At 44.2% G+C, this 21,988-nt stretch overlaps 1 protein-coding gene across 1 annotated transcript in view; it reads left to right on the plus strand.

The window, feature by feature from the left end:
* LOC142563907 (uncharacterized) overlaps positions 1-21,700 on the plus strand; it is a 33,314-nt gene extending 11,614 nt beyond the window's left edge. Inside the window, exons 3-7 of the mRNA XM_075674608.1 lie at positions 2,637-2,770; positions 7,454-7,518; positions 12,628-12,736; positions 19,859-19,924; positions 21,468-21,700. Of these exons, the coding sequence (XP_075530723.1) occupies positions 2,637-2,770; positions 7,454-7,518; positions 12,628-12,736; positions 19,859-19,924; positions 21,468-21,504 (411 nt within the window). The 3' untranslated portion in view covers positions 21,505-21,700. The remainder of the gene's footprint in view (positions 1-2,636; positions 2,771-7,453; positions 7,519-12,627; positions 12,737-19,858; positions 19,925-21,467) is intronic.
* The last annotated feature ends 288 nt before the right edge of the window (positions 21,701-21,988 follow it).

Raw genomic sequence — 21,988 nt, forward strand, 5'->3', positions numbered from 1 at the left:
GAAGACCTCTAACCGTTCTCCATATATGCGAGAGCCATGTTCGGTGATCAAACGACTGAAGGAAAGTTTTCCATCACTTGTCTTCCAATTTATCCATAAGACGCTGGAATTTCTGTTGTATGCGTCGTGAAGCCCTCAGATCCAAGACGGACTTCGTGCGCCGATACCTCCTCTCCGCCTGTCGGCGTGCCGCGCGCAGCCTCTCCAGTTCCATGTCCAAGTCTGTTCGCCTTCCTGTCCTTGTAAGCGAACAGATGGATGTTTTCAATGCCACTGCGATTGCATCTTCGATAGTGTGTGAAAGGCCTTTCCGACATGCGTCATCCATATCCTTCTTAAACTGTGACCGATCTACTGTACGCAAGACAGTAGATGAGCGTTGCTCAACTCCTCTAATCTTTATGTATGTTGGAATATGGTCGCTTCCATGTGTTTCTATGACCGTAAATCATCGGACGCTCGAGGCAAAGCGCCGTGACACCAAAGTTATGTCCACGCAGCTACTATAAATTGTGTCTAGAAGAAATGTAGGGTGGCCGTCATTCAAACAGCACCAATCGTGGTAAGCAGCAAAAGAGTTAATACTACTGCCTTAGGAGTAAATTTTAGTGCGTCCCCATAGCTAGTGATGCGCGTTGAAGTCACCTGTGATAGCCCACGGGCCATTGTTCATGGGTAATATTTTCTTGTGTTGGTCGCCATCAAAGTGACCCGCTGGAATAGTGTAGGCTCCAATTAGTGTAAATGACACATCCTTCTTTCTGACATTCAGGCAGACATATTGGTCGTTGTCAGTAGGCTCTACCGCGTTAGCGTCATATGTAAAGGCCGTGCGGATGTAGAGGATTACTTTCGTGCTCGCACCACAGGTGGACCAGATGAAAAATTTGAAACCGGACAGTCTGAGTGGAGTTGATGTATTTGGTTCGCAAATGAACAGTATGGGGAAGCGATTTGTAAAAATTAATTGGCGAAAGTCTGCTTTACGGGTCCTTAGACCCCTGGCTTTCCGCTGAAAGATCGACTCACTTTAACTTCAGTGCGGAAGGGGACTATTGGTCTAGCCAAGGTGCTTAAACGACGCCACGAAGCACTGGATTTAGTGCATCCAGTATTTGCAGAGCACTTCGAGCTGCTGGTGTTTGCAGCTTGTTCAGTATGATGCGCATTGTATTAATTAGCGATTGTAGCATATCAGCCACCTGCCTGTCTTGGTCGCACAAATCACCGACACTAGACGTCGGGGGTTGTCCAGCAAAAGGTTGCTGTGATTCTGTTGGTGCATGGTGCCGTTTCGGTAGAGCCGGCCAGGATTCTGCAGATGTGGTCTTCTCAGTGGCCTTGTTCTTCGCGTTCATTTCCACAGTGGTTGGCCTCGGCGGCAGAGGAGGTGGTGTTGCAGGAAGTGGCATGCGCGTCGCAGAGGCAACAGCCTTCCTTGAGGAGCGCCGATGACGGGAACGTGACTTCCTCATTTTATCGGCGGCTTCGCGATGAGAAGAATGATCTCTCGCCACCTCTTTAAAAATCACCGTTTCCTTTTTAATAAGCGGGCATTTTATCGATGAAGCTTCATGTGACCCTCCGGAGTTTGAACACTTCATTACAGTCGCGCCACATTTATCTGCAGCGTGGGGCTGGGCGCCGCAGAGGCACGCTGCCTGATTTTCGCAGACGCTGCTCACGTGTCCCAGTTTCAAGCACTTGCGGCAATGAAGAGGTTTCTCAATGAAAGGCAGGAGTGCTTGTCCAAAGTGTCCCACCTTAACATGCGGCGGTAAATATTTACCCTTGAATGGAACCTTCATGCAGTGTGAACTGCCTAGCCGCTTAACATCAACAATGACCTCATCATTGACTGGCTTGATAAGAATCGGCAAGTCGTTATTAAGGATGGTGACGTCTACGTCGTAGATAACGCCAGTGACTAACCACTATGGGCACATAAAACAAGCAGCACCTACCTACCAAGGGTTAAAGGTAAGAATGGTCATATAAATTATTTGCGGAGGGTGAACAGTTCGGAGGATCAGTAGTAGCAGGCAGCTCAAATTCCATAGCCAGCAAGACACCGGTAGAAAGGTGAAGACGAAGCTACACCTTCTCTACTAGGCTACTAGAGTTGTGTGAAAATACACCGTTCATCGTCTGCTACCGTGAGCACCTTAATGAACGATTCCAGGAAGCATTGTCACTCTGATCTATTACTGTATCTTTTTCGTGCTGACTTTTTCACAACGAAGTTCAACCAACTTTTACAATGCACCATAAAGCAGCATAATAAACGTATTTTGTTAACTAATGGTGCCTTTAGGAGCTCACCCGAAGCCTTAGATGTATTCCACGGGAAGTCAACGAAATAAATTTTGGTGCGATGTTTTTATATATAAAACAAACCATATTTGCCACAAATGTATTGTGCTAGAGCTCACAGAAAATTTTGGCGAAAATTGATGAAAAATTACTCCTTTCAAGTTAACGTATTTGCGCTACGTTCGTTTCCACAGTAGCATGCATTTGACATCAAAATAATCCCACTTTTAAGCGACACAGAAGTTTTGTAGATCATATAACACCCATGTTAGTGTTAAGTACAGTAGAAGAAGCTGTGCATAATTGTGATATTTACATTCCAGCTTTCTAATAACGACGTTCGCGTTTTAGTAAAAGGAACTAACAACACATTGGATGGTCCACTCACTCTCGAAGCGCTTGCTGATAGCCAGAAAATCAAAATTAATAGAAGCGGAATCGTTTATTTATTTACAAGGTAGGTGTTCTTTCATAATCGCTTTTGAGAAAAAAAAAACGTTGGTTGTTTTATAGTGCATGCCTCCGTAGTGAAGGCAATCCCAAGAAAGTTCACTAATTGTCACACCCTTTCTATTAGAGCCAGAGAGAGAGAGAGAGAGAGAGAGAGAGAGAGAGAGAGAGAGAGAAACTTCTATTGACTTAAACCGTTTACGTGCAGTGGTCGCAGACCCTTTAGTCCAAGGCCCCGCTGACCTCGGCCGCCCGCTCGACCTGTCTTATGAAGGACTGTTGTCCCGCCAGGTCTGAGCTGGTTAGCTGTGCCTCCCATTGCTCCATTGTGTGTTGTGTTTTATCAAACGGGTGTGATATACAATCCCAAGTAATGTGTTGTAGTTTTGGTATGCCTCCGCACCACGGGCAGTCGGGCCTGTAGCGAGTGGAGAACATGGCCTTCTGTAATGTAAGGTGGGGGAATACCCCAGTCTGAGTTTTGCGCCAGCTTGCGGCTTCCTCTCCACTGAGTTTTGGGTGAGGGGGAGGGTATTTTTTTCTGGTTGCACGCTGATGAGCGAGAATCTCCCGGGCATTCGTTGGATTAGGGTTATTACACTAGACGGAGGAGGAATAAGCTTTATTTGTAGAAGTGAGCTGACGGTGGAATTGTCCAAGATCGGCGGCGTTCTTAGTCCAAGATATCGTGGCCCTGAGTCGATAGTTTCACCCAGCTCACTGCACGATGCTGGCTTCAGGGTTCGGGCTTCTCAGCTGGACCTCCTTTTGCTCGTTGGTTGGTTCGCTGATATGTGTTGTCGATGGGCTGTGCCTACACTCCCATTCCATGTTGTAGAGAGCATTGGGCACCAATGAGAAAATGCACTTGTAAGTGTAGCTTGTAGGATACATGGCCTGCAGCAGGGTGCCGTGCGGGGATGTGCCGGTCTGTAGTTTACGGAACGTCACCTCCTCGCCTGCGGTCATCTTAAGATGCTAGAATGGGTAGGTCCTCCTACCCAGTCTATAGTGGCTCAGGATGTCGGTGTATTCTTCGGAACGCTATTGTGTAGGTGCATCGGTGCCGGTAACCCGTTGAGACAGCCCGAACAATTATATCTAGGGCAGCGATGTAAGCCGCTACATCACCCGCCAGGGGCCCGTGTTCCGAGGTCTAGACGCCGTGTAGTTCTTGAAAATTGTCCAGTTTCTCGAGAACGCTCAGGGGTTGCTTTGAATACGACCCTCTTGGTAATTTCTCTAGGCTGCTTGTCAGTCCGCGATGACTCTCATGTGCTCTTCTTTTCGTTTTGTCGTCGTGGCGGGCAGGGCTATAGCCATTTCTTCTGCGCAGTCGATGCCTCGAGGGTTCACCGAGGCCATAGCTACCTCTTCTCCCTGGCCGCGCCGACAGACTGGGCCACTCTCTTGCACTTTCCTGTATTGGCGCATGTGACTTCTTTTTTTCTGTGTGTTTTGTAGGCCTTACGTAGACCTTGTACTCTCGCTTGCCTTCTTTTTGCTCTTAGAATTTCGCAACAGTTTTCTTGCTGCGTAGGCCGGCGTGCTGTGGTACGTTTAATATCAAACGTAAGTGCAATGAAATATTTGTTGGAGCCCTGAATTCGTTTCCAAAAATTACGATCAATGAATAAAAGAAATCAGGTCTCTCTATATATCTAATTCAAGTAGACTACAACTTATTTGCGCAGTTTTCGAATAAATGTTGTTATTAGCACACGGTGTTGGCGTATGCAGAATATGCTATGTTGTAGCCACTTTCAGAAAAGAAAAGATCAGCTAGGTGACTTGTAGATGCGGAGGAACATGAAAATAGTATCCAATAAAACCTCTCCATGCCGGTAACATATAGCAAAAATCAGCAAAATTTTAAACTGTGCGAGGAAAACAGGACACGAACAGAAACAGACGCACACACAGTGCTTTGCATGTGTGTTTACGTTTCTGTTCGTGTGCTGTCTTCCTCGCGCCGCATAAAGCTCTGCAGAATCTATGAACCCACAAGCCCAACAACATGTTTTATTTCAGGAATAATCAGGAACTATGATTACGAGAACGAATGATTATAATTAGCTGTAAGTGGGGGCTGTGAGTGGTGATTATAATTAGCTGCAAGTCCAGAAACGGTGGTTGGCGGTTCGGTGGCACAAAAGTACACAGACGCCAACCAACAGAGACGCTCCAAAACAAAGTTCTCAATAAAGATTGACACGTGTACTTGTTTATCTTCCTCGGGTGACTACATTTTCCCCGGCTAACAAAGATCAAACGTTATTGCTCAGCGCAGGACGGAGCTGCATGTATCGGAAATTTCTCGAATGTTATGGATGCTTCTCCCCGTTGTCTGTTGTCAGCGAACCTTGCGTAGTCTTATTGTATGCGTGACGCGAATGGTGTAGTGCTTTTTGGAAGACAAGTGGAAACCAGAGACTATTCTAGAACCATCGATGACTGATGTATAAAAGCCGACGCACTTGCCCCGCAGATTTCGACGATCGCCGACGGTGTCCACCGCTATCGCTGTACTTCGAGTATAACTTAACTTGCTTTTGTGGGCACAGGTTCACCCAATAAAAACTTAGTTACTTCATTCACAGTTTTGCTGCTGCGTTCTTAATTTTCAATACTACGTGACGATAGAGAATGTCTACATGCTGCAAATGTGTTGTGTGTAAAAAAATTTAAAATGCAGATAAATTAGACATTCGACAAAGTATAAGAAACAACAGAATTCTTTGGGGCATTTAAGCCACCATTCCGTTCCAAAGGGGCGTTCATAGCATTCTTCCATCCATCTGTCGGGAGAATATAGAGCTCCGTCAGAGGATCATGAAGAACGGAAAGTCGCCGACCGCCCTAGTTCGTCACCCGAGTCTTTGGAGTGGATTTTGAAACACCACTTAGCACTGGGGGCTAATACCGCATATGACTCACGGTAGCGTGGAAGAGTAAAAAAAAATAACCGAGGTTATGGGCGCATTACAGAGCGCCCATAACGTTTATTTTTTCCAGCTCGAAATGCTGAAAAAAATAAAGGGCCAAAGAAGAGTCGATCCTAAAAAAGACACGATAGATGTATTTGCGCAGGAAATACCACACAAGTAGAGATACGAATACATTAAATAATTTATATGTAAATGACTCATAAGCTGACAGAACAGACACACATAATCAACATTTATTCATCGAAGCCTTTCAACAGCCACGCGCAACAACCTTGTCTTCTTTAGCGCCGAACTTTTATTGATTCTTTCTCGTTTTAAACAGTAATCTATGCTTTCTTTTTCAAGTGAAGTAATACCAGCTTTAGGTGAGAGGTCAGCTAGCAGTTTTTACGGCTGTGGCGATGAAATCAACCTGCGTAGAAACCGTCACTATAGGAGCAGCCAGCCACTTTTTATGCATTCGGGCGAGGCCAAGAGACAGCAACCGACACCTTCTAGTTGGGTGGATGTGAGAAGTCGCTAGAATATCTTTGCTCTCTTTGATGTATACGTTATCGCATTGGCGCATGCATCTGTGAAATATTTTTTATGAATTTGTATCGGAGGTATTCAAAGAGCTTCTACAGTACAGCCATTCTGGGCCTGTGCCCAAAAATTTGGTTGACTCCTAAATTGTGCGTGTGCTGTTTACTCCTGCCAAACGCAGGAGTAAACAACACACGCATAATTTATCATGAAGATCACGAACAGAAGGTTGCGATTATCCCTCAAGAGAAAAGTTTATAACCACCTGTGTCTTACCAGTACTCACGTACGGGGCAGAAACCTGCAGGCTTACGAAAAGAGTCCTACTTAAATTGAGGAGGGCGCAACGACCTATGGAAAGAAGAATGATATGCGTAACGTTAAGGGATAAGAAAAGAGCAGATTGGCTGAGGGAACAAACGCGAGTTAATGATATATTAGTTGAAATCAAGAAAAAGAAATGGGGGCATGGGCAGGACACGTAATGAGGAGGGAAGATAACCGATGGTCATTAAGAGTTACGGAATGGATTCCAAGGGAAGGGAAGCGTAGCAGAGGGCGGCAAAAAGTTAGGTGGGCGGATGAGATTAAGAAGTTTGCAGGGACAGCATGGCCACAATTAGTACATGACCGGGGTTGTTGGAGAAGTATGGGAGAGGCCTCTGCCCTGCAGTGGGCGTAACCACGCTGATGATGATGATGATGATGCTTACTCCTTACCACCTATACCGGGAATTATATTTCCCAAAGATGGATATTCAAAGTGCTGCTAAAATACTTGTGTGGGAGGTAAAACGTGCAAATTACTCTCACACTTTTGTTTCTCGGGTGAGATTTGTTAACTCGCTCACCAATTTTTCCCTTTCAAGTTGCACTTTTCTCTACAACTCAAACATGTTCAAATAGCGCTTACCTAGTACAGTACAGTACATAGCGCTAACATCAACAACACTAGAATTACGTATTCATTGTGTTTCGGATTTGAACATGTTTATTTTTAAGTCAATGTGCTGAGCTTAAATGAAGGCCAATTCGCGCTGCTATTTATGTTAACATGGATGTGTGAACACACAGTGTAATCCGGCAGTGCGATTATTTATTTGGAAAAGCAGTTGTTTTGTAACTGTACTTTCAACTGCAAAAAAAAAGACAAGAAAACAAATTATATCTGATCGCACCATAATACACATCGCATTATTGTTCTATTTTCCTTACAGGAGTCACATGCAGCGAGATGCCAAAAAGAACGACGGAACTGATGAAGTCCCCTACACAATATTTTGTGAGCACTATTGGCATAGCCGCTGAAATACATTTCCCGCTATGTTTAGTTTGGAGGTCGTAGAAGCGCTTGCATATCACAAGGACTTTCGAAATACTTTTTTGATAAGTGTATTTTGTTTTTCATATTCAAAAATTCTAAGTGGTTTTGAGTTGCTCTACAAAGAGGCAAGAGAGTACGGCAGGCCGAAAAAGAGGTCACCGACGTTTACCATACTTCCTAACGCAAAATTCAAGCACTGCTCTATGAGCGTTTTCATTTGGCCATATTTTGGCTGGCGTGGACCATCTGTCTGATGCGGCAAGTTGCAAATAGAGCGTGTTATAATAGTTAATCGCTGTTGTCATTGATGATCGTCCAGGAAGGCACTGCCGTTCGATGCATATACTGTCGTTTATTCTTCAAGGTACAGTTATACAAATAATAGCCCTTCCTTTAACATCATAAGATCTCGTCATAGCGGTCGTTACAAGGTGCTTGAGCATCAGTTCCTCCGACTCATTCTGCCTCCGTCCGCTTTCCCAGCTTCCCACAGCCCCGACGTCGCCGCCGAGACTTCCCACCACTGCAAGCCCAAGAAAACTTGGGAATCTGAGGAGAGTCTCGGAGTGCGGAGAAGCCGTTGGCGGAGCGAAGCACCGTTCCGTTCCTATGGCAGAGAATCTGGAGTATATAAATTCACTATATAAACAAAAGTACCAGACAGGCACAACAAAAGAACACCAGTGAGTGCAAATGTCTCAACAGAGTGAACTGCGGCGCAACTAGCTCGCTAATCTGGCGATCGCCAGAGCCAGCGCGTGGGGTGACGCAAGGATGCTATTCATAGCAGTAGCCACCGGCAGACCTACTCGACAAAGCGATCTCCTCTGGCTCCATCTCGTAGCCCTCATCGCCGAATTACGCTTTTCTTCTCACGTTTTCTCCATACCCTCCTCCGCTTTCCGCCTCACGGTTCCGCTGTACCCTTCTCTCTGCTTTCATCTTCGCGTCTTCCATCTCCCGCTGCATTGCGCATTCGCTTTCATCTTTCGCTGTGCTCGTTCGCTCGGTTACGCCGAGCTTGGAGCAGGGACGCCGAGGTACGCCGACGCTAGCGGCAAGAATGGGCGCTTAAGAGCGGCGCTCTAAACGAAGTACATCAAGTGCTAACAGCCAAAAAATCTGAGGAAACGTAAACACCTCTTATGAGTTCAATCGGTCAGTATGCGAAAGCAATATTACCCAATTGAACGCCGCTGAGCGGTTCTTCGATTTGCGAACTTCTCGCGGGCAAGTGAGCGTGTTGAGGGGTTCGGCCAACGCCTACCAGATGGCGCAAGGCCGGTGCACTGTGATCCGCGACTTCATGCCGCCTTGCTCTATTGCGATAGGATCTAATGAGGAGGCTCCTGAGAAAGTAGCAGTGATTTTGATGGCACCGCTTTCGTCAAGCCGGATTTGGGAAAGGAATTCTTGGTCCAAGCAACATCAAGTCATAGAGCAGAGTGAGCAGGGCCTCTATCCATCTATCTAGCCCAGTCGGAAAGACATTTGGCTTCTGAGCGTGGTAGAGTAGGTTGTAAATAAACCATGGCCGTTTTTCCTTGAGAATTAATTCAGTTTTCTAATACAATAATTTTTCGATAGCGATGAAACGTTGGAACGCAGGCGAGAGCTTGTATAGCTATGGAACACGTGAACACCACAAGCGTCCGAGAATGAGAGGAAGGTTGACGTGGCGGAGCGGTCATGCCCTCTCCCCTCACGTAGGACCTGGCCCACCAGCGCTGCCGCAGGCGTTCCCTTTCGGCCCGTTTGCTTCGTCGATGCGCGCGCGGGACGTGGCCTCGAAGACAGTGGGAATTTAGGCTTCGTTTCGCTGCTACAGGCGTTGACTTTTTCGCTTATGGGCCATTTGACCCGCCGTGGTTGATCAGTAGCAATGGTGTTTGGCTGCGGAGCACGAGTTCGCGGGATGGAATTCCGGCCATAGCGGCCGCATTTTGATAGGGGCGAAAAGCGAAAACACCCGTGTCCTTACATTTAGGTGCACATTAAAGAACCCCAGGTGGTCGAAATTTCTAGAGTCCTCCACTACGGCGTGTCGCATAATGAGAAAGTTGTTTTGGCACGTAAAACCCCATAATATAATTTATGAAATTGGGGGTTATTTGATGTTTTTGCATCTTAACATAAAGCTACGTGTTATGCTTACTATGGAAGCTGCATATGCTTTCCTCAAACTTGTTTGATACTGTTCGGGCGTTATTTCGTTCGCCAACCTTAGCTGACCAGTAATATTTGGCTGTAATGTTTCCACATAAATGTAGGACGTCATGTCTTTTATGGAGGCGAAACTTGAAATGCAACATGGAAATAAATAATTGCTACATTTGATTTCAACTAGCCACAACGACAAAAGAGCCTGTAGAAATAGTTGAAACATAATTTTATTACTAATACACAATAAGGTTTCACGCTCGCAGCCCGAGGCTTCGGGCACGTATAATGTATCACTACGTTCTTACTGTAAAATGAAGTATCGTCGTTCATGTTAAATGCTAACCTGAGCAGGCATAGGGACTAATCAGGTGTCTTGCTACTCATTAAACCAACCAATCACAATATTAAAAATAGTAAAATGCTTCCACTCTTTATTGAAAAAAAAGGCGGTATAAATACGAAATAAAGTAAATTTCTAGTATACAGCCCAAACATATTGGTCGTAGTATTGGCCGAACTTCTTGTTTTTCTTGCGTATTTAGTAACCGAAGATAAACAATGGTCCTAAAAAGGCCCCCATTGTGTGCAGTGGACAACCTGTCGCGTTTAATTAACTCTATTCGTTTAAATTTGTATTTATTTTTCACTGTACAGTTACTAAACTGAAAGACAACTTCCTTGATGAAATCGATTTGCCTCACTTATTCTTGAGATTACATCGTTCAGGGTGCGACAAATAACCCGGAGATGACGCCTCTTTCCCTAGCAGTTTCGCGGAAAATACTAAAGAATCTTTGTAAATAATACAAAAATAACATTGACTTTGGTAAGATGAAAAAAAAAAAAAGAAACACTTTTCAATGTACGTCGCTCTTTGTGTTTCGTCGGCGATGGTGATGTGGGTAGAACATGGTCATGTCGGTGTAACACGTATTAGAGGCTTCAGAAACTGTGAAATCGTCTTCGTTACGACTACCGCAAGAGAATGCGCAGAATTTATTAAAGTATTCATTTTTTAAATTTTTACCACTACACTGTAATGCGCCGCAGTGCTATCTTGACAACCACAATGTATTGAATCATGTTTGAAGGGTATATAGCACGAAAACCTACGCAGGGATAAGAAAGACTAACACCCGGACAGAACGTTCGTTCTATGCATTTTTTCTTCTCAATTTGTAGGTTTTCGTGCTCTACCTTTCAACCATGAGTCAGTACCTAGTTACTGCTGGTGTTTCCTGTTTCTTTTTTTTTCTTTTTTTTTTGCACCCGCCGTGGTTGCTCAGTGGCTATGGTGTTGGGCTGCTGAGCACGAGGTCGCGGGATCGAATCCCGGCCACGGCGGCCGCATTTCGATGGGGGCGAAATGCGAAAACACCCGTGTGCTTAGATTTAGGTGCACGTTAAAGAACCCCAGGTGGTCAAAATTTCCGGAGTCCTCCACTACGGCGTGCCTCATAATCAGAAAGTGGTTTTGGCACGTAAAACCCCAAATATTATTATTAGTTTCCTGTTTTTCTTAAGACCGCAAGGCGACATATCTCACCATAGCGCAACATACATGCGCCACTGATCACTGTGCTTGAAAACTGGCGGTGCTCCCACACGGTATGGCGATACATTACAAACAGCTGCTTGAATAACACCAGCAAGATCAGGTTTATCTCACGCCTTATGGTAGGCGCAACAGAAAGCAAAACTTTTCGCGTCGTACTATGAACGTTGCTTCTGCTTGCGACTTTCTTTTGTTAGACGATGTTAGGTGTGAAGAATACATTGTTTTACTAGCTGTTTTCTTTTGTTTCGGGGTATTTTTTGCAACATAACGTAAGAGCGCCTGTTTCATTACGGCAAGTGGGCCAGGCCCTCGCACTTTATGGACAACATATATACTGTCACTTGTACGGATCTGGCTATGTTTATTGAGGGTAGCTGGCTCTTGAAAAACACGGTGGCGAGACCCGGCTATGGAGCAGGGTGGGTAGCATGCGCACTTTTTTCTTCTTGTCCTTGCCTTTCTCTACTCGTGCAGTATGCTCACTACTGCAGGTAGCAACACCTTTGAGCGGTCTGAACACACTTATGCAACTAATAATCCAAGAGACCATGTTTAGGAAATTTTTAAGACTAAAGTTTTACGGTTAATCTGATAATATTCTTATTTACGTAGTTGCAATGAATATTTTTTCTGCTCTATTCGCGCTTCCGTGAGGCGAGTGAGAACACAAGTGTACCTCCCATCAGATAAATAGACCGAACCAAGGTGTTTCTTCCACAGTTTCCCAACTCTGTAAAAGAAACCGCTTACGCGGCACACCTGGGGCCGAGCAACCTTCCCCCTCCACAATCAATAAAGAGTTACGGCTTGCAAGGCCGCGCAGCAAATATCTGTTCTGTGACACTGCAAGTGAACTATGGGCATGCTGACATTTTCCTATATTTGCCAGTGTATACAGTTAAAAGGTCAGTCGTGGTGGCATGAGGCCGGACTAGAACTTCGGGATCCAAACGTGATGGCCGGCAGTGCGCACAGGCTCCGGATAAATTGAAGCCTTAATTACGGTTTCATTGTCGTAAATTGAATACAATAGTTTGTGTCGAAGATTTTTTATTTCTACTATTTTTTCATGATGTTCCTTTCGGCAGAGGAGCAGGTGGATTGCATTCCTTAGTGTACAAGCGTTGAAATGTCAGTGTAGCTTTTCTTCAGAGTTCAGACGTCGTAGAAACCTATTTGCCGACTTTTCATAGGCATTGTCTTACTTTGAAATTAGTGCTATGCGCTATAAGTAAGTTTGCATTTTTTTATTTCTGCCTTTGTACTGCATGCTCATGACGCATGGAGGAGAATAATGGTATAGACATAAAAGAAAGTGTGTAGCTGATTCTCACTCTTTTTTTTAGATATTGAAACGAAAGAGTCTTTCTGTTCCGATAACGTTAGCGCAGCGGTCGTTACTTATGAAGATGGAGAGAATAGCCATGATTTTCCAGGAAGATCAATGGCACGTATGTGAGTATAACATTTGAAACATAAAAGTTCTTCCGCATCTGCGAAAAACTGCGCAAATCTGCATATTTTCCCAGATCTCAGTGATGTGCGCGCTGAATGCAGTCAGGGTATGTTAGCCTCGTCTTTCATACCAAATCCTACCGGCCATTGTAGCTAGTAGGTTCGTGTTGATTATAAGGACGCGCCCAGTTAGAACCACAACATAAATAACAAAGACAGAGAGGTCAACGGCACAAAGCACGACAAGCAGTCGTTTATTTTTTTCATACATTGCCATATTACTAGCAATATAATGTAGGATGACACTAAAGCAATATAACGCTACCTTCCACTACACCATGTAAATATTGCTCCGCACTTACAATCAAATCAGTTTCTTCACAATACTAAGAAATCGATCACGCACTCCGACATCTTTCAGCATCCACAAAAGCCACCACGGCTGATACGTAAATCACTCTTTCGTTGTCATCTTTCATTCATTATATGAGTTAGGTTTGGCAAATTCCACTGGGTGTATCGCTAACAGCGCGTAGCTAAGTTTGCGGTGACGGCTGCCTCCTCACAATTGTTTCCGTGCTTGTGAAGTCTTGTGTTATTGCTTTTTAGCATTCTTCAGATATACTGACATCCGCATAGGTAGTTGCGGTTAGGTGTGAAGCAGGAGTAGCGCAAAGTGTACCACAAATATTCGGAAGGCAGGACATCGGACAAACATCTTAGTTATACGAAGCGATTAAACGGTCTGTCTCGTGCCTGTTGCTGAAGTTACCATGTTTCCAATCAGGAGTTGCGCGCAGCGCCATTTGACATAAAGTCGTCAGAAGAAGTAAGGGCGACGGCAGCTTCATTTTATGCCACGCTTTAACGTCACGAAATGGCTGGACATCGAGCCGCTTTTCATGGGGCCGTATAACGTAAAACTATTCCAATATGTTTTTATTCCAATTTCCTGACGTCAAATTTGCGTAACCGCCGACGCAAGCATCGGGCAGTCACCCGCAGGGTTGTCTGAACAAACCAATCAAAGGCTCTCCTCGTTCATAGGAGGTCACATTTGTTTGCTTGAAGAACGAATAACATTGCCTGCACTGAGCGACCTGCCTTATCTAATTGGCTCAGAAGAGGTGAGGAGCATGCTCACGTGGAAAGGGATCCGATGGGGCCGAGCCACTGCACTGAATATCGATAATCGGATGAAGAGGGTGGTGCCGGCGTCTGCGATTGGCGCGCTTTCGCTGACTTAGCTTGTGGTGGCTCGTCGACAATCGCGGCGGCATGTAACGGAAGCTTAAGAATGACGCTGAAACGGATCCTCAGCAAAGAAGAATTGGCAGAACGAGGTCATGAACGTGCCGAAAGTTCTCGAAAATGTTACACAGCCACGCAAAGAGCTTTATTGCACGCACATAAACCCATGCTCTGCGTTAGAAGCGAGTAGCCAGTGCCGGAGCGATCGGCGGCAGCCATCTTTTATTCCTTTCGGAGCGGGGCAGCCTGCGGCTATTCAGAAAAAAATTCAGTTTTGTTCGGCATATTAATGCATCCTTATCGCGTACACGTCACTTTGACGTGGTTAGTTTTTGTGGTTTTGTGACGTCGGGTGAGAGGCAGGTGAAGTGGGTGCAGCGCGAAAACTTTTGACCAATAACCGAGGGGTAATGCCAAAAAGGCATCGAATCACAAATAACTATTTCTGTTTTGTTCGGTCAAATAATGCATAATCAGTGTGTACACGTCATATCAGATGGGGAACTATCGCGGTTTTCGTGACGTCGCGTGACAGACATGTAAAGTGGGGGTGGTCCCAAAAAGTTTTTGACCTATCGCGGTGGGCTGATTGCAGAATTGGAATAGAAAAGTTTGGAACAGTTTTACGTTATAGCGCCCATTGTGCCCTGTGCATAATCAGGTAAATTGAACGAATGATGATATTCGACGCTAATTATTTCAGTTTTACACCGGAACTGTTAGCCCCTCGGTGGTCGACATTTTTCGTGTCCCATGTCCATGGCCAAAAATTGGGCCCGATCCCGGAGGTAGTGAAATACCGGGCCGATCAGCGTCGGAGGGGAAGCAGGCTTCGAGCACTAAGCCAAGTGAAGCGATAAGTCCATACTTTCTTTTCAACCACGCATACAACATATAGGACATCATTAGTTTCAATGAAGAACAAGCACAAAAGCATCGGATCAAAATAATTGATCATAAGGCACTCCTGATAACAATGCGAAGCACGTAACCCTCAGCGCATACGTTTCTCCGTAAAGATTGATGTTGCGCAATCTGTCGCGGCAATGGCAGCTTGCGACGTGGGGAGTGATATTAACAGCCTTTTGTATATCTAAGAACCAGCCTAGCAACTGATTTCGGTTCTGTTGCAGCACCACTATGGGTAGGCAAAACTTAGTTTGGACTTCCGAGGAACAGCGTGGTTAGGAGCAACGCCAAGGAGAACAGACAGGGCAATACGATCAGGAACTTCATCGCTCAATCTGTCTTTTCGATCAGCGCTCAATCTGTCTTTTCGTACTCTTCCTTCCCAAGTCTTTATTTTCCTTTTTTGGCGCAACAATGTATTCTTTAAATACGATCAGGGGCGGCCTGCTGTCAATATTACCACTACTGCCGTTACTACGATTACTATAAATTACCGTTACTACCATTACTCGATAGCAATAAAGCATTGCAAAAATCCCTTCATCAGTGGTAGTGATGGTTTTTAACAGCTTCGCTGGACATCCGATTTAGCAGAGCCGTAATGGCGAATCAGTATTTTGAAGGTGCTCCTAAACTGTATAAACAAATAACTAGACTTTGAGACGAATCCCTTCAGTCTGTCGTTATTAACTTGTGCTTTAAAGTGGGTCGTCATTAAGTTATGTAGTGCACATAGCTTCTTTAGGCAGTGGATTGGTTTTTGTCTCAAATGATGGCTGCATGTGCAGATGTTCCGTATTAGTAATGCAATCTGAGTAACTCTTGCAGGCGTAATTTTTTTCAAAAGTGTTCGAAGTAAAAAAAAAAAACATTCTATATACCTACGTGCACCCGATGTTTCTAATAACGTGGAATATTTAAAAAATTATGTCTACGCCCGATCTGTTTATGCATATAGGCTGCATGGCGCAGAAAAAATTAGCAGCAAACATTTTCAACCTCAATTTCGCTACCTAACAGAATATGTGCTACTTATCCTTCGAATTATAGTAATGCTAAGGCACATGGATTTCAAAAAATAAACCTATGCAGTAGACAAGTCAAGCCTGCTTAACATTAATTATAAGCCTAGCAATACTTTCGGGTTGAGCTTTCCGAACATTTGTTATAAGCTTCTTGGCGTACAAGCTAACGTGATCTCAAAACTGTGTAGAGACATGCAGCAGATTTGTTGAAGGATGGTGGACAGATTGTTCTAGAGAAACTGGACACCCTCTATACGCAATGCCTCATGATCTCGACCGTACCGGAATCTTGGAAGAACGCTAACATAATCCTAATCCATAACAAAGGGGACGCCAAAGACTTGAAAAATTATAGACCGAGAGCCTACTGTCCGTTGCCTACAAACTATTTACTAAGGTAATCGCAAATAGAATCAGGAACACCCTAGACTTCTGTCAAGCAAAGGACCAGGCAGGATTCCGTAAAGGCTACTCAACAATAGATCATATTCACACAATCAATCAAGTGATAGAGAAATGTGCGGAATATAACCAACCCTTATATATAGCTTTCATTGATTACGAGAAAGCGTTTGATTCTGTCGTAACCTCAGCAGTCATGGAGGCATTGCGGAATCAGGCTGTAGACGAGCCGTATGTAAAAATACTGATATATATATATATATATATATATATATATATATATATATATATATATATATATATATATATATATATATATATATATATAGCCGCTCCACAGCCACCGTAGTCCTCCATGAAGCAAGCAACAAAATCCCAATAAAGAAAGGCGTCAGGCAGGGAGATACAATATCTCCGATGCTATTCACAGCGTGTTTACAGGAGGTATTCAGAGACCTGGATTGGGAAGAATTGGGGATAAAAGTTAATGGAGAATACCTTAGTAACTTGTGATTCGCTGATGATATTGCCTAGCTTAGTAACTCAGGGGACCAATTGCAATGCATGCTCACTGACCTGGAGAGGCAAAGCAGAAGAGTGGGTCTAAAAATTAATCTGCAGAAAACTAAAGCAATGCTTAACAGTCTCGGAAGAGAACAGAAATTTACAATAGGCAGCGAGGCGCTGGAAGTCGTAAGGGAATACATCTACTTAGGGCAGGTAGTGACGGCGAATCCGGATCATGAGACGGAAATAATCAGAAGAATAAGAATGGGCTGGGGTGCGTTTGGCAGGTATTCTCAGATCATAAACAGCAGGTTGCCATTATCCCTCAAGAGAAAAGTATATAACAGCTGTGTCTTACCAGTACTCACCTACGGGGCAGAAACCTGGAGGCTTACGAAAAGGGTTCTACTTAAATTGAGGACGACGCAACAAGCTATTGAAAGAAGAATGATAGGTGTAACGTTAAAGGATAAGAAAAGAGCAGATTGGGTGAGGGAACAAACGCGAGTTAATGACATCTTAGTAGAAATCAAGAAAAAGAAATGGGCATGGGCAGGACATGTAATGAGGAGGGAAGATAACCGATGGTCATTAAGGGTTACGGACTGGATCCCAAGGGAAGGGAAGCGCAGCAGGGGGCGGCAGAAAGTTAGGTGGGCGGATGAGATTAAGAAGTTTGCAGGCACGGCATGGCCACAATTAGTACACGACCGGGGTTGTTGAAGAAGTATGGGAGAGGCCTTTGCCCTTCAGTGGGCGTAACGAGGCTCATGATGATGATGATGATGATGCTCTTGAGAAATACTTAACTGGAACGCCAATGTATTTCGTAGCGTATTTGAAGGTTGCATATCATGGATGTGGCGCTAGGCTTCGGATTTCTATTCAAAACACATGGCTTCATTGATTCCCCGGCTGAATTTCGCAATTACGCATGCCCTAAACTTACTAATTAGACTCTTAATTACCACATTCTATTCATTTACCGGAAGTAGTATGTATTTTTTAAACTACCGTTTCCCCAACGTTGCAATTGCTTATGAGCAAAAGCCCCAGCGTCCATGAGAAAACAGCTATGTTCAGACTGAAATATATTATATATAAATACCTCTAAAGTTTCCAGAATTTGTTGTACTGTTGACGAATGTGGGCCCGTTTTACGATTTTAGGAACTTGGCATCAAGTTTCACAAAAATATATTCTGTTTCCGAAGGGGCATAACATGTCAGGCTCGTACCTTTCTGTACATGTATTTCGATGGAGAAGAATGCAAACTTGCTTCAAGCAAGTTTATACGAACGAGTTCTTGAACAAAGTGAGACAAGCAAGCGCTCAATTACTGAAAACGTCACTATAATTTAGAAACAGTTTGTTGCCTCTCGGTATTAGTTCTACGTTTGCTGTTGCTCGATTTACTGCTATAGAGTTAAGTTCTCCTTACTCAAGTGCCTAACATTCCAGAAAAGACATCAGCTCAGGGCAAGTTTTAAAGAATGTGCCCTATGTTCATGTGCTCCCTTCCTTCCCCTTCTACCGCGGGAGTTGAAGGATTGTAATGTAACCAGATGGGGCAGGTATATATATATTTATATATATATATATATATATATATATATTGAACGAGACGAAAGGGGGTTAACAGAGGGGGCTGATATTTATTAATCATACTATAAGAAACCAACAACAAAGGCACCAAGCACAACACAGGGAAATTACTTGCACTTACTAATTATAAAAGGAAATGATAAATTAACAAAAATGAAAGGGGATGAATAAACAACTTGTCGCAGGTGGGGAACGATCCCACGTCTTCGCATTACGCGTGCGATGCTCTACCATGCGATGCTCTACTGGTAGAGCATCGCGCGCGTAATGCGAAGACGTGGGATCGTTCCCACCTGCGGCAAGTTGTTCTATTGCGAAAGCAATACTAGGCCAAGTCTAACCGCGCGTCACGTATGCAGTGGCCCGTCCTCCCTCCGGCTCCCCCCCCCCCCCCCTCTGTAGAGCCCGCGCTGCGCTTAGCAGGTGGTGTGACGTCAGTTCTCTCTGTTGTTATGACGACACGTGACGTTGGCTTGTTCCCCGCCGCAGCTAGAAGGAAGCCGCTCGTCGCGTGTGCCGTGACCCACGAGCCGGCGCTCCGCCTAACACGTGGTCTCTCCATGGATATGGCGACCTCCTCGGCTTGCGCTCACTCCGTGGCGGCTTTACTGGGATATATAGTGTTGCGCATTACGTTGGTTGATCAGTCTGGCCACGGAAGTTACGGACGAAGAGTCTATATCTGAATCTAGTTGCTGTACTGCTTTGGAACAGTTAAATTCTAAGGCGAAAACTAAGCAAGCTAGGAAGAATGAGGGAAAGAGGTTGCAACGTGCCCAGGAAACAGTCAAGTTGCACCACAGGCAGAACTACAAGCGTAGCCATGCAGATATTGCTTTCGCAATTCAACCAAGTTTAACCAGAGCTAAACCAGAGCCAATTTCTGTCATTTCACTTCCGTTTCCATTAATTCCTGTTATGATCCCTAACGGGATCGACAGAATAAATAAATAAATAAATAAATAAATAAATAAATAAATAAATAAATAAATAACTTTGTCATTTCGTTAATTCAATTAGTAAGTACAAGTACTTTCCCATGTTTTGTCCTTGGTGTCTATGTTGACTTATTATACTACGTTTATATGTATATGAACAATTAAACCCGCCGTTGTTGCTTAGTGACTATGGTGTTGGGTGGTTAAGCACGACGTCACGGGATCGAATCCCGGCTATGGCGGCCGCATTTCAATGGGGTCGAAATGTGAAAACACCCGTATGCTTTATACCGTAGGTGCACGTTAAAGAGCCTCAGGTAGTCCACAATTGCGGAGTCCCGTACTTCGGCAAGCCTCATAATCAGATGGGTGTTGCGTCACGTAAAGCCCCATAATTTAATTTCGAACAAAGTTTTAATTTCGATGCCTTGACCGTAGTCCGGCCTTCATTAAACACCACCTCACTAAGCATGTTTTATCCGCAGCTTCGGAGCAAACAACTACATGACGTTTTCTAAAAGCGACCGACAAACTATGAATGAAACATTCTCGTAAGTATATATTTGAATGTGCAGCCTGATAGTTTGTTGGAAATGTACTCTTTTTGTACTTGAAGCAATTTCGTTCATCTGATATTTCTTGCACAAGTAATTGATAGATTCCTAAGCACTGAGCAAAATATTTTTGCGTCTCAGCAAATGCATACGTTACCTTAATTATTGGAGAAGTGCTTATTTGTCGTTGAAAAATATATATTATAATCATTGTCTAATGCACTCTACAATTTCACTCAACTAATGTACGTGTGCGCAACACTTCAATCTTTAATAACTCCGATCAACAGCGTACCGTGAAAGCTAGATGCACGTTTTTTTTGCAAACATATACATTGTGCAGAAGGAACTATGTAATAACGAAAGCAAGGGCGGACAGCATAGGCTGTGAGGTTTGAAGAAAATAATTATGTTAAACACCAAATACCGACGAGGCATGCCTTCAGTTTAACAAAAACACAGAAAAAAGAAATGTGAAGAAGGCGGAAAATTGTAAGACAAACGGAGTTTTACTGACCCTAAATGTTAGGTGCCACACTGATTTTCTGTCGTGTATAGCGTAAGAAAGGCAAACGAGGTGTCCAACATTGGGAAATTGTAAACTGGTAGCGAGGAAAAAGAGTAATGCTTCTTGCTGTCCTGATCTTTGCGTCTTTGCACGTCCAGCGTTTATGAATCCGGCACAAAATTTGCAGGTATATCATTATAGGACTTACGCGCGTAGCATACAGGTATATAATTGCTACACAATGAAGGTATTTTGCAAAAGTTTTTGTAAAAGTCGCAGTATCACTCGAAATGCACAGCGTCGACCGCGATAGCAAATTGTTGGCTGTTCGAAGTAAGGCCGGCTGTTTTATCGGCCATGTGAACGTATTCGCCTAGTCACAAAATCGGCAAGCACAGGCAAACATAAACACATCTCATTCGATGACCGCGGACACGCTCTTTACAAACGCACCGCGTGAAAAGCGGCAGCAACAGCGAGCGAACGGACCATCGTTTTGCCTTTGGTTTCAGAGTGAACTACGTGCCGAGAACACAGTGCACACGAAGCTATCAGCATTCGGCACACGTAAACTCTGTACTCTTCGCAGATCGTTTAGAAGTTAGTGCCTGCGTGGCCGTGCCCAGCTACACCATGCGCAGCCGCAGCCGCAGTAGAACATACCCTCCCCTCACCCTGGTGCCTTGCGCACGGGAAGACGCCGTACATCATCCTTGCTTTACTGCCTTGCGCGAGCGAGATCGATCCACCATACTCGGCTCACCCTCACACGTTTTCACTCGCACCCACAGCTTACCGAGCGTAGGCATAATGTTATTGTACTTGGACGTTGAAAGAAATATTGCAGCGACGTGGACGATGACGGCGACAATGACGGTAGAAATTTTTGCGGACTGTCCCATGTAAAGGTTATTGCAACAAAAAAACATGAAACCTTGAAAAGCAAGTTGCGGTTCACAACAAGTGATGTTGGAGACATTTATAGGAACTTTTGTTTCATTTCATTGTAGAAATGACCATCTATTATTTCAGACGCTGTGGAAAGCATACGGAGAGCAGACGAAGATAATTGAAACAAATAAACCGCTAAGGGGGCCCATCATGTCATCATTAGCAAATAAGTAGATGGAGATTGAAGAAAAAAAACCCGCCTTATATACTTGCCTTTTCGAATAAATGTTCTTAGTGCCGAGCGTGGGTAAGGGTTACATTTCTTCGTCTGCTCACAGGTTTATACCTTGTAAATCGGATTTCTGTTTGAAGAAGAAGCTGTACTAAATAAAACGTAAATAAACTTTTACTTTGCTAAGTTCTGTGATATTAATAAATATCGCAGTGATTTCTTGTTCCAAAAGCTTACCGATGCGAGATGTTTAGCATAATATACAATAATTATAAAGCCAATTGTGACAGAGGAATTTTAACACGAAAATATAAGACGCTCTTGCAAAACACATATTAGCAACTGATGTCTCATCGCAGCGAAAAAGTTCGCTTCTCCGGAACGCATCAATCAGAACTGTCCATGAGCATTTCGTAAAACGAGACAATTA

This window comes from Dermacentor variabilis, chromosome 11, assembly GCF_050947875.1.
Source record: "Dermacentor variabilis isolate Ectoservices chromosome 11, ASM5094787v1, whole genome shotgun sequence".
In the NCBI taxonomy this organism is placed as follows: Eukaryota; Metazoa; Arthropoda; class Arachnida; order Ixodida; family Ixodidae; genus Dermacentor; species Dermacentor variabilis.